General features: G+C 35.9%; 1 protein-coding gene across 2 annotated transcripts; it reads left to right on the top strand.

The window, feature by feature from the left end:
* Positions 1 to 4,015: 4,015 nt before the first annotated feature.
* On the top strand, positions 4,016 to 13,273 carry LOC103717470 (serine/threonine-protein kinase PBS1-like). Of its 2 annotated transcripts, none has more exons than XM_008805877.6 (5): positions 4,016 to 4,644; positions 5,244 to 5,449; positions 5,737 to 5,926; positions 11,187 to 11,578; positions 12,336 to 13,273. In XM_008805877.6, the coding sequence occupies exons 1-5, from the start codon at positions 4,524 to 4,526 to the stop codon at positions 12,810 to 12,812; spliced, it is 1,386 nt and encodes a 461-aa protein (XP_008804099.4). In that variant the 5' UTR covers positions 4,016 to 4,523; the 3' UTR covers positions 12,813 to 13,273. The 2 variants fall into 2 exon arrangements, with proteins under 2 accessions (XP_008804099.4, XP_088564669.2); XM_088708543.2 differs by having other exon boundaries at positions 11,661 to 13,273.
* The last annotated feature ends 235 nt before the right edge of the window (positions 13,274 to 13,508 follow it).

Below are 13,508 nucleotides of genomic sequence, written 5' to 3'. Positions count from 1 at the left end.
CCTAGCCGAACTCCCATGTCGAGAACTCTAGGTTAAGCTCTAAGGTCAAGTACTCTAGGCTAAGCACTTTAGGCCGAGCCCCCGAGCCGAGCACTCCTAGACAGAGCCTCCTATGGCCCAGCTCTTGATGGTCGAGCCTCCAATGGTTGAGTCTTTGATAGTTGAGCTCCCAACGGCTGATCTCCTAAAGGCCAAGGCTAACCTTCAGGTCGAGCATTCCAGATTGAACACTTTATGCAAGGCACTCAAGGCCTAATAATCCAAAAAAATCATTCTACTCTAATGATTTTTATTCTCTTGCTATTGCTCGTTATTATTTTAAAGCCTTGCCTAACTTAAGCATTAGATGAGACCCGATGGAGCCATCTTGGCAGATATTTCTCTTCTTTGTGTGCAGATCCTTAACTTTCCACAGCCGATTGGTGCTTCGTCTTCCACCATTATGGACTAAGTAGATTGATTTGCACCCTCTATGCTTCCTAGTCGTCAGATCATGATCAAGAAGGATTTGGGCATCAACCACCCATAACAGAACGCCTTTTTACATTTTTTCTATGTGAAACCAAGACTTTGGGCAAGTTTGTTTTTTTCTCTTTCTTAACAACCATATGCCGTCAACTTTACAATGAGGGCTTTTGACAAATGCATAAATCCGTGTGCCATGCCTAATTTGTTAGTGGAAAGTGGCCTAATTTGATGTAACCTAGGTCCATTATAAATAAAAGATAACATATTTTTCTTTTTTGAGAGAATTCACAGTATTTTTCTTTTGTTTGTTAAGTCTACCCTGATATATATATATATATATATATATATATATATATATATATATATATATATATATATGTCTACAAAACTTCAAAAAAGAAACAATTGTTTTAAGCTGAAACATGTTAATATTATGGAAAATCTCAAAACTAGTTGGCAATCTTAATGCCAAGCTCATTTCTGGTGCTAGTATATGAAATTTTCATTAAACATAAAAATGAAATAGCATAGTTAACACTGTTACAATCTTAACTATTGTTGATCTGAGTATATGGACTTTGTCATTCTCCTTTTATCTCCACAAGAAGATTTGAAGCCTCCTGGTATTTGGAACCTGACTGTTCATACCTTATATCAACTAATACTATAAATAGTCAAGGCAATTCACCAATCAAGTTATCAAAGAGAAGATGTGATTAGATGCTTAGAGTTGGAAGGACTAAGAACAAGAAAGCTGTACAATTACAAGTTGCCTATGAGAAGCGTACCCAAAAAGATTGCAACAATAATAGTTAAATGGTGGTGCATGTAGAGGGAGATTAGGAATATTTAAAGTATAGAAGCCTGCATACCATGAAATTAGATCAGTGGTGTAGATGGCTTCAAGGAAAAGAGAAAAAGGAAAATAAGACAGATAAAACTACAATGTTGAAGTTAAGGAATTTTGGTATAAAAATAATTATGAAATCTTACATGGAATATTCTATAATTTAAAACTCACATTTTATAAATTAGCACAGATTTTATTGAAGATACAATTACATGGTGTTACATGGCAAAGCAAGACAATCAAGATATCCACGTCCAGCTTTAGATATGCAAAGGAGATTTATCCTTGATTATAGTGTTAATTAAAAATGAGCTTTAGATATGCATATGAGATTTATTTTTGATTATAGTGTTATAAAAATAAAAAAATTGAATATACATTTTGAACAAGGTTGGCTCTATCGGTAACGAAATCTATATTGGTTATACGACGGTATGATACGGTACACCTCTCGTACTGACCGGGTGTAGTACTATTTGGGTTGAAAGCAGGTTGGATTATATCCGATTGTTTTCATTTTTGTATCCAATTTGGATTGGATTCGGATATTATTTTTTAGTTCGACCGGATCTGGATACAGATTCAGATAGTCAGTTCAAAAATATTCCGGTTACAGATATGGATGCAGATACACCTGATTTTTCTAGATTGAGATCCAAATAATAAGGGTAAGTAAAAAGAAGGAGTTTAAGTTAAATTAAATAAAAAAATCAATTAATTGATTAACTAAACCTAAACTAAAAGGAACCAAGATAAAGAAAATAGATATTGGATGACCGTCACTTAAGATAGTAATCTGAATATGGATACCCGATTCGAATAAAATCTTTTGAATCACCTTGTATGCCTAAAAGGCTCAAATATCTCATTCTTCCATTTTATCCCTTTTTCCTCTTCATCGTTTTCAAGCAACTAGAATTTCGAAGGTTCGTCTATTTTTTAGTTTTCAGCAGACGATTGCAACCAACGACTGCAACTGATGACAACCGTGAGATATCTTGGAGACACCATAGATCCTATCTACTTTACTGATGAGCAACCTTGAGCGATATATCCTTTATGAAATTATTAGTTTTTATTATTGATAAATATTTCTTAAAATTATATTTTTTTAATTGAATCTTTTCTTTATGATCATATCTTTATTGCTAGTTTTCATCCCTGAATTTTGTTCAAATTTGATTAATATCCAAAAAGGTATCTAATTTTATATCCGTATTCGATTAAAAAAAATGTAGATATATTTAATATCCGATTCATATCCGTATCCATTTATAACAAATATGTATATGCTTAATATCTGATTTATATTTGTATTTGTTTAGAACAAATATGGATATTAATTTTGATATCTGTTTAATACTAATATCCAATTTATATTTGTATCTGTTTAGAATAAATATGGATATTAATTTTGATGTATGTTTAATATCCGTATCCATATCCGTATTCGTTAAAAAGTATGGATACAAATATGGATATATCAATATCCGATCCGTATATGATTCGTTTTCAACCCTAAGTGCTATTGATTCAATGATTCCTATAGGATAGGCTACAGTCAGTGAGAATTCATTATTAGGGACAGACAGACTAGCAAAACAACAGCAGCCACGGATACAATTTTCAATAAACATGGGCAAAATGTAATATTTGCTTATGTAGCTATTGATCAAAAAGTATCTTCTAGCCCCTTATTTTGGATATACCATGGGGGAGTATTTCCGCGATAGCGTTAATTATAAATGATGATCTTAGTAAGTGGCATATCGATAATTGTTATTAAAATAAAAATTCTGGCATTACAAAAGCCCACTTCATTCTCTCTCTGCTCATAGCGCTCTTTGCTTGTAGAGCGGCATACCGGAAAAAAATAATTTCTATGGCATTCCGAGCCAAGTGACAAAGCTAGAGCTAGAGAGGAAGGAAGGGGAGAGAGAGGGGGGGGGAGCCCTATTTTTTTTTTTAAATTTCTTAAGTGAAGTCAAAAAAACTTAAAAAATTTCAAAAAAAATTTAGGGCTCCACCCCTATTTTATTTTGAAACAAGGGCAACCCTTGCTGCATGCGAAGGAGCTACAGAGAAGATGAGGGCTTTCGAGCTTTCTCTCTGCCTCCTTTCCTCCCTCTCCCTTTCCCTTCCTCTCTCCTTTTCCTCCTTTTCTCCCTCTCCTTTGTCGCTAAATTTTTTGAACTGAGGATTGGAACCATGCTGATATGGTTCGACACGCTCTAAATCAGATGGTTTGGGATAATACCATTTTTCTTACGTTGAAAGAAATCATTTTAATGTTTTACATGTGAGAAGCACAAACATTTTTGGGGAGATCAAAAGAATAATCTCTCTCTCTCTCTCTCTCTCTCTTCCCCTCTCATATTAAGATTATGGGCCTTACGATGCTTGTATTTGTTAAGAAAATCCCCAACACACCTCTTCTATATTTTATCTTCCAATTCTCTAATGAAGAATGAATTCGCATAGGTCTTAGTTTCAACTATTTTGCATTGGGCTCATTGGATTAGATAGCTTTCTAGCAAACGTTTATTACTGATAGATGAGATATTAATTGATTTTACTAACTAAAGCATCAGGATAAGAACGGAGAATTGCTTCCACTGTTCCGAAGTCGGCCATATCCTGTCCAATTTCAAGCCTTTCACACTATTAATAGCATAGATTTAACAAATTATTAAAGAAGTGGCTTTAAGGTGCTGCAAAGGCAGAATATAGCAATCTTTTCGCATCTCGAGTGTGTCGCACGTGGGAGACACTGGTGGCTGTCTAACGCTGTCTCGACCACTTTCTTTTTAATTTTACCACATAAGCGAGTAATTCGCTCAGATTTGGCATATCCATACCCCATCCTTTTTGTTTTTAGGCATCAGATTTGGAAAGGATACACCATATGGATGCCCACATTAATTTCACTAAATTCGGCAAAAATTTTGCCGTCTTTATATACATTCCCTCCCACTGTTCACCTCGTTCCGAAGCCAAGCGCTTCACCCCCGCCTCCTCCCTCCCCTTTCTTTTGCCTATCCATTCCTTCGAATAACTTGGATTGGATCGGCGGCGGTGGAAAAAAAGCGATAAACTTTGATGCGCAGAGTCTATTTAGTGGAGAAAATGGGCGAGGAGGGAGAAGCTTGGATGGAAAAAATCCGATCTTTAGGGGTTTTCCCTCGAGCTTAGGTTGCTCAGGTTGATGGGTTGTTTCCCCTGCTTCGATTCGAGCGATGGGGGGGTATTGGACACCGGGGACGGGAGGGACGATAAAAGGGAGGAGCAGCCCATGGTCCCTCCCCGTGTGGACCGAGTATCTTGGGGTTAGTTGGAGTGTTTTTTTTTTTTTTGTGTAATTGAATTTTTCTATGGTTGGATCCAATCTGGATATCTGGGATCGTAAAATTAATGGATTTTCGTTGTACTTTGATCTGGGGCGCCGAAATTTTCTCAAACTATGATTTGGTTAGCCGTGGGTTGTTTTTTACGATGGATCACTAGAGAAGGAAGAACCGCAAAGATTTGTCTTTTTGAAAAAAATTCACACAAATTTTGATTACTCTCTTGATCTTTGATCTTATTTGAATGACTGAATGGGAGGAATTTTAGAAACCGTTTTAAAGTTTTGTTTTTTTGTTGGCTTGTATAAGCTATGACTTTTATACAGTCAACTTTCAAATGTTTCAAAGTTCTAATCTTTTTTGTTGGCTGGTATAAGTAACAAATTTTATGGGTGTTGGAGGAAACAGTTATCTACTTCCAGGTTTGTTTGGTGTAGATTTAATTGTTTTCTCCCCTCCCTCTGATCTATAATGGAGTTGAGAATTTTTCTTTAAGGTCTTAGAATGCTAAAACTGTTGAATGAGATTTTACTTCCGGCACAATTTAGCTTATGTTCTTTTAATGTTTAATGGATTTACAGTTGCTGATAGTCTGAGGTCTAAAAACAACTCAGAATCAGAAAGGGAAACACAGAATCGGAAGGATGGGTCTGATGTTACTATTGAGGCACAGACGTTCACTTTTCGGGAGCTTGCTGCTGCCACGGAGAATTTCAGACCTGAGTGCCTTATAGGGGAAGGGGGATTTGGCAGGGTCTACAAGGGGTACATAGAGAGCATTGGCAAGGTCATCATCATCTTGAACATAAGAAGCTTTCATTTTGTTTCTTGCAATTGAAAGGATTTTATATGCGCACATGTCAAGATCTATAAGCAAATAGAAAGGATTTTGCAATTGAAAGGATTTTGTTTGTATTTGCTTTATTTGGTATCAAAATCTATAAGCAAATAGAAAATGCATATAGACATTGGAAAAGGATTTTGTATGTGCACATGTCAATTCTTTTTTATGATTCTGCAAGATGGAATTAGATTGATACATTTAATGATGGGTGTGCATACTTATACCATCAGGTTGTAGCTGTGAAACAGTTGGATAAAAATGGACTTCAGGGGAACAGAGAATTTCTTGTTGAGGTTCTCATGCTCAGCTTATTGCATCACCCTAATCTTGTAAATTTAATTGGTTACTGTGCTGATGGAGATCAACGCCTTCTTGTATATGAATTTATGCCCTTGGGATCTTTGGAAGATCATTTATTTGGTATGGTCTCTAGACTTGCATTTGTGTTTAAATTTCTTCACTTAGTTCAAAAGTTATTAATCTTCCTCTATCCGGCACCTAAGAAGCTAGAAGTTGGTTGAGTACAACCATGTGGAATAAAATATATCTTCCTGCATATTTTTTGGTATTCTCTTGGACAGCACTCTTTTTTTTTTTTAAATTTATTTTCAAATTCTTATTATTCTTTTTTAATTTGTTCAGTGTTACAATTTTGAAGATTACGAACAAAAGGCTAAATATCTAGTTCCTAAACTATAAATATATTGTCATCTCATGATTGAATCATGCTTTTGTGGCTTTCTGATATCAAGTTTTTTGGTCTTTTGTGCAATCAAAAAGAGATGACAAAGAAGTTACACAATAGCTGAGTGAGTCTCCAAACCCCTAACATCATTTTGTCAGTTTATAGACATTTAGGAGTTTTCCTTGCCTACATGATGACCCAGGGTCTCTTCTTTTCTTTAAAAGTTATGCATATTAGATAAAATTAAGAGAATTGGACTCAGCTCAAAGGCATGTTATAAAATGCTGTATCATGTTGGAGGCAACAAAATTCATCGTGATATAAGTTTGTGTGTCCGAGTTCAGATATTTTTTAAGATTTACCCATTTCTTTCTCTTTGTCAGGCATCTGTGCACGACCAAATCACTAATCTCTATGCACCTGTGATACATGACATTGCACATATATGAGCCCAGTCAGTTTTCATCTAGAGACACTTTTAAGTTCTTATTCTTGCTGCTAAGCAGGAGGATTTGGATAACAGATTGAACAGCTACTGACTGATTTGAAGTTAATGCAGTTTAACTCTTTAATTTGAAGGGGATGTTTTATATATCTAATCATGTTGCACTATCTTTTGTGGAAACAGAAAGATTAGATAGTGTATACTTGAAATATGGAGGTCAGGCACAAGGGCAGGGCTCGGATCTCTCTCTCTCTCTCTCTCTCTGTGGGTGGTGGGTTGGCAAACATAGTAGATTATGAAAAATATGCAATAAATTCCAGTCCAATCTATTTCAAATATTAGTGATTGACATAGCCTTTTTTTTTATAAAAAAGCTATCACAAATTTGCAGGTGTTTTTTTTTTAATTCTTTTGGTTTTTCAACCCTTTGCATTACTAAACTTTATGATAGTAAAGAAAATAAAACAACAAATCTCACATATTTTTGCCAAAGTCAACAAATAAGTAATGTTAGCATGAATATCTCTCAGGATAATTATCTATGTAAGTGATTTGTTTATGATATTGCTAAGATTATATATGCATACAAGTTATAAAAAATAAAATTATAAAAACAAATACAAAAAGAAAAACAAAGCCCTATTAAAGAGAGAAAACATAAAGAATTAGTATGATAAAATGAGAGATATATGTTAAAAGTGATTTAAGTAACGTGCCAAGAGTAAATTATATGTGGTCTCTGTGTAAATGTGTATACAGATGTAGAGAGCCCACTGCATTAAACAAATACAGTAGCAGTGCTTAAGTTTAATAGGGAAAGAATAAATAAATGATGTAAATGAGAGAATAATCTCTCTCCTATAACAACTGCCAATAACCTGTTATTCTCCTTCACATCCATGCTTGACCAAATTTGTCCTTATTTCTAGACCAAAGAGAATCTATTACTTATTGCAGGAGTTTAATTACTCTCTTTTAATAGTTCAATGGAAGCAATTTTCGTTCAGATCATCGCACTCTAGTAAGTGGCCATGCGATGGCACGCTCAAAGAATTTAATAAAGAAGAGGTACTTGATTTTGAATTGGATGTGAATGTTATTTGTTGAGCGGGGAAGCAATCTTAGCAGGAGTACTGGATGGTGAGGGGCCATGGGACTAGTGTTGCCTCTTTTTTCCTTTCTTGCTCTTTTTTTTTTTGTGCGTCTAAGGTGGTTGGTGGTGGATTGAAGTGGTTGGGTAGAGGATGTAACTAAGAAGCTGTGGCATGTTTTAGAAGCAGGGCAGTTTTGAACCTTATGGGGGACATAGTCCCCCAGGACCCCTGTCTCCACCCCTGTGCAGGCATCAAATTGAGCCTGTTAGACTATAGAGCTACATTCTCTAGGATCTAGGTTCTCTTTTCACCAAAAAGGCACTCCTTATTTCTGATTACTTGTAGGCAGTGCATAAATTTGTCTGCCATATGATAAATGCATGTTTGTCTTTGCTTTAACTAGATCATGCAGTCCTATTGTATGTTTCCAGTTGGTTATTAGTGTCAATTTATAATAGGTAGGAATTGACAGCATCATTGAATTAAGGTCCATCTTTTCAAAACTTTTCGGAGATATACTAGAAATCCCCTCTGTCATGCTACCAGAGGTGGTTGTGGCCTTGCTTACTTTATATTAGTGTACATATACATATCCATGCATAATTTATCACATGTTTGTGCAAATTGATGTTTCTTCTGCAAGTATTTGGGTTCATGGTCTGATACGCAGCAGACTGCAGGATGATTATAATGATTGTCCAAAGGATTCAAGTTTCGGTACCAGTATTTATTATGATTGACCAATAGGATTCAAGTCAAGGTACCAATACCCATCCCGGTCGGTATGCTAAAGGGATGCCTTTGTCTTGACACTTGGGATGGAAGGCATCCCAATAAGGTATCGAGACACCATTTTTTCCTTTTCTCTCTCTCTCTTTCCCTAGTGAGACCCACTCTCCCAGTTGGTATCGAGCGACCAATCTAGTGTCCCTGATATCCTGACCGGTAACAATCGAGATAGCCAAACATCCTGATCCATTTGGGTACTGTTCCTTCATTTGGAATGTTACAATACTGTCCGGACGTGCCAATGCCATTGGGATATGAATCTCTGGATTGACCAAAATATAATGCATTAATTGTATCTTTTCCACTAATTTGTGCAACAAAGGCTTACATTTTAATCTTGTGATTTATATTTCATTCTTGAACGTAGACATTATTAACATATAAGCCTTTTTTGCACGACATGTACTGTTTCATTTTGTTTGTATGCGATGCCAAATTTTCTTACATAAAATTTGTTCTTTCTTTTTTTTTTCCTTCCTCTTCCAAATCTCTTTGCACTTTGTTCATCCAAGTCTTCTTTGATCTCTTCTTTGGACTAACCAGACAGAAAACTCTCTCCCTGACCCTGGTGCTGATAACCTATAGCAAACATTTCCATCTATCTTTATATTAAATCTCCCACCTTATTTGATGTAATACTCTAAAATGTCCTCCATTTCACATATTTTTGATTTGTCAGTCATTGTAGTACACCTTAACCTTAACTTTTTTAGCTCACACTCATTATGCTCATATGTCCTCTTTGTTGGCTTACACATTTTTTGCTTAAGTGCTATTAATGACTATCTGACACTTTAGTGACACCTTTAATTCATCCATTCTGATTTCATCCTGTTTGAGTCATATACATAAACCATTTTTATTTGATAAATCTAAGGTTGTGAAGTAATATGCTTGAGGAATTTCTTGTTCCTCAAATCAAACAATATCCTTTAGTTTATAAATGTTTGCATAGCTTTTACGCTACCTGCATTGTAAACTGATTTGAACCTTTTTCCTGTTGGAATTTCCTTCTGTTTCTTCGCTAGTGTTCACCCTTATTCATAGCAACCGACTCTATATCATCTGCACGTGCACCCAAGGGCATCTTATGGGAACTTAAAGAACCAGTGATTTGAGAGCATATGCCAATTAACGAGTAAAATTGGCTTCTTAAAGCTTATCTCAATTTGTTCTCGCTTCCTCTGTAGCTACCTTGTTTGCTGAGTAATATTCCAATGTAATTATCTTCAAACATCTCCAATACATAACAGATTCAACATGATTTTCATCCATCACTAGGAAACACCTTCTCTTATTTTCTATCATATGATTTTCTAAAAGCATTCATGTGTGTGCTCTTCATCTTGCTCTAAACTTCTCAATGAATTCGTTATATGAGAAAATCACCTTTACAGCAACATTTTTTTATGGAAATGAAGGTGAATATTTTTTTTCTTAATTTAAGATATGAAACAATATGTTGGAATCGATCTGGATCCTTTATGATTTTATAAGACAGCAAAAGGTGGAGCTATTGTCTTGCTATACATGTTTATGTTCGTCAAATAAATTTTGATACTTGATATCTTCAAACTTGTTTCTTAAAGAATTTGACCATCAAAAATTACATTGTCTAAAGGGACTATCTGAGATAACTTTGAAATTTGTTTGTAAAGAATCATTTGATTTTGCTGTAGTTGTGACATGAGTTTCAATGTGAATTCAGAATGAGCTTTATGTTTTTCACTAGTATAATCCGCTCGGTCTCTTTTAAAAGGGCTTACTATCATATTTTACCATGAAAATTTTCCAGACTGCAAGGAAGATTCATGGAATCTTTTAATTTTGAGTTTGGATTTAAGTGAGGGACCTAGAGTCTAGCCCCGTCTATGTGTTGAAAGTCCTGGTTTTAATCAGCTATGGGAGATATCCTCTAGGAACCCTGATGTGTGCCATATGAGTAGAGGGGTTTCTGGCTTTCTTTTTTCTATGATTTGAATTATTTCCTCAGTTTTGGATTGCTGCTATTGTTCTAGTAATTGGAAGAAAAAAGAAAGATATCATCGACCGCAGGTTTGGTTAAATCAAACTTGAACAGATCTTTTACTTCCCTAGTGTAACAATTCCTTGTGGTATTCTTTGGTGACATCTTTATAATTTGTATCTTAAGTAACAACACATGAATCTGATGATTTAGTGACAAATCATATCCAGTTTTTGCAAGAAAATATTGGATAAAGAGGATCTTTAGGAACACGCCTTATCTGGATTTCTAGATGTGACCAAGCAAGGCTATTGACTGGCTCCAAGAGGAGGACAATAATGATGCTTATCTGCTGGTGGACCACATAACCTGAATCAACCAAGAATTTGCACTTGATGATACATAACATGTCCATCAAAATCTAGTTTCTCATGAAGCTTGCAGTATCACATGTGCTTGAAATTCAGATTTTAGTAGTGTCTTGCTTTGTCGCCAAACTTCTTGATGCATTCACAGTTCCTCACGAATGAGGATGCTGCTATACTATGTGGATGCATAGCAGACAATATACTATATCTTATTGTTTATGATCAAGTAGTAAAATATATTATCTTCTGCTTAAATTGTAACAAAAGGCTTCTCATTTTCAAAAGATCAAATAATCTAGTACTCTGGTAATTGGAGCTGTTGGATGATTACAGACCTGCCGCCTGACAAGGAACCACTAGACTGGAATACGAGAATGAGGATTGCTACAGGTGCAGCCAAAGGGTTGGAGTATCTCCATGATAAGGCAAATCCCCCTGTTATTTATAGAGACTTCAAATCATCCAACATTCTACTGGATGAGGGTTTTCACCCAAAGCTCTCAGATTTTGGGCTCGCAAAACTTGGCCCAGTTGGCGATAAATCTCATGTATCAACGAGAGTGATGGGTACCTATGGGTATTGTGCCCCAGAGTATGCTATGACTGGACAATTAACAGTTAAGTCTGATGTATACAGTTTTGGTGTTGTACTTTTGGAGCTGATCACCGGACGGAGGGCCATTGATAGCACTAGACCACATGGAGAACAGAATCTTGTTTCATGGGTAAGCATTTTTATCTTCTTATAGTTGATTATGATTTGGTTTCGAATTTCAAACTAATGAATGCTATATTTTCACTTTTCAGACTCCATCTCATAGTCTGGGAATATCTAATTACAATTTTCAGGCAATTGTTGAAAAAAGGACTAATTTGGTTTGTACTCTTTAGGGCCTGTATCTCATCATTCCACTGATACAATGAAAATATTAATGCAAATTTGCATAAAGAGCAACTCATCTTTTCCATACATATAACTCCAATTTTACCTAGTTTCACATATTTCTATTAATACATAGTTGTCACTTGAGCATATCTCTTAAGAAAGTAAAGAGGGAAAATTCAAATATGCATAAATATTTGCATCCATATTTGACACTTAGAATTGACTATTAATCCAACAGCATAAGAGGAAAAATTTGACTCTAATGTGATTTTGATACCTTAAATGTCTGCCCTACAATTTGTAAAAGGTGCATACTGCTTTAGCAATTGTCCACAGGTGGCGTAAGTGATGCAGAGCTGAGCAATGTGTAAGGAACTGCAAATTAATCATCTGGTTCTTTGGGGTGAAAATATAATCTGAATTTTGTATGTTCTATGTTTTTAAGGAAATAAGTGAAGCTTTACGACACCATCATAAAATAAGCTGAGTGTGCTTCTCAATATATCATTTGAATATATTCTTAGATTAGTGTCCAAGTAATGTATGATGTTCACACTTGAGATTAAAGTAGTTCACTAGTATTTGTATCTTCACAGGCAAGGCTCATGTTCAATGATCGAAGAAAGCTCCCAAAACTAGCTGACCCAAAGCTGCAAGGACGGTACCCTATGCGGGGGATCTACCAAGCCCTTGCAGTGGCATCCATGTGCATCCAAGAACAAGCTGCCTCCCGTCCTCTTATCGCGGATGTTGTCACTGCTCTTTCTTACCTGGCATCCCAGGCTTATGACCCTAATGCATTGCATGTCTCTAACAACAGATCTGGCAGGGAACATCATGAAAGAAGCCATCAAGGAGGATGTGGAAAAGTACCGGCGAAGAATGAGGAAGGTGGAGGGTCTGGCCAGAAATTTGTAGAAGAAAGAGAGGATGCTCCAAGGGTGGTTGTTGGGACCTTGAACAAGGATTTTGATCGGGAGCGAGCAGTGGCAGAGGCGAAATTGTGGGGAGAGAATTGGCGAGAGAAGATACGCGCTAATGGTAATCAACAAGGTGCTTCAAATGCTAATTGATAGTGGTAGGTATTCACTTCTCTTCCCTTTTTTTATGTACAAGAGAAGTGAGATCTTACAGAAGGAGATATTGACATTTTAGCTGCTTCTTCCCTTCCCCCTCTTCTCAATTACATCTTCTACATGGAGGGAGGTAGCCGAGTTGAGTGTCTAATATTAGAGGCAGGAAAGGATGTAGTGGTCCTTACAGTTGGTCACTGAGACTCTTGTGCTTTTTAGAAGTCTAAAAAGTTATGTGGAAGATGAGCTATGTTGAGTACTTTCTTCCACTGTTACTCCTGAGTGTTCATTCGACCTCCCATGATATGAAAAGGTTCCTACATTTCCACATTAGTAAAAGAACTAATTGGGACTCCAAGTTTCCTGAGGTTGAAGCATGGAAGGTGCATCTGTGGATGAAAGAGAAACACATTATGATCAACATACATTAATATTTTATAATGCTATCGCGGTTATTGAAATATTATTTATGCATTTTAAATTCCAAACACAAACACTTTTGAATAAAACTTTTTTTTTTCCCCACTCAGTATGGAAAATGAAGATATGAATAGTGGTGGTTACCTGGAATGTGGTTGGCTTGGTGATCTGCAATATTTTGCTTTTCAATCTCCCAAATTTTATCTTTCCGGGAAAAAAATTAAACACAAATGTCAGACTTGACTCACATCATTTGCTACATGAAGAATAAAGATG

This window comes from Phoenix dactylifera, chromosome 12, assembly GCF_051530095.1.
Source record: "Phoenix dactylifera cultivar Ajwa chromosome 12, Ajwa_hap1_PhDact_Kaust_v1.1, whole genome shotgun sequence".
Lineage (NCBI taxonomy): Eukaryota > Viridiplantae > Streptophyta > Magnoliopsida > Arecales > Arecaceae > Phoenix > Phoenix dactylifera.
Note: the sequence above shows the minus strand (reverse complement) of the source record. Positions and strands in the feature narration are given on the sequence as shown.

What these genes read in the sequence shown, in the direction of transcription:
- LOC103717470 (XM_008805877.6), top strand. Translation starts at nt 4,524, where the DNA reads ATGGGTTGTTTCCCCTGCTTCGATTCGAGCGATGGGGGGGTATTGGAC. An exon ending in TGTGGACCGAGTATCTTGGG is followed by an intron (nt 4,645 to 5,243) that starts GTTAGTTGGAGT and finishes ATGGATTTACAG; the next exon opens with TTGCTGATAGTCTGAGGTCT. An exon ending in AACAGAATCTTGTTTCATGG is followed by an intron (nt 11,579 to 12,335) that starts GTAAGCATTTTT and finishes GTATCTTCACAG; the next exon opens with GCAAGGCTCATGTTCAATGA.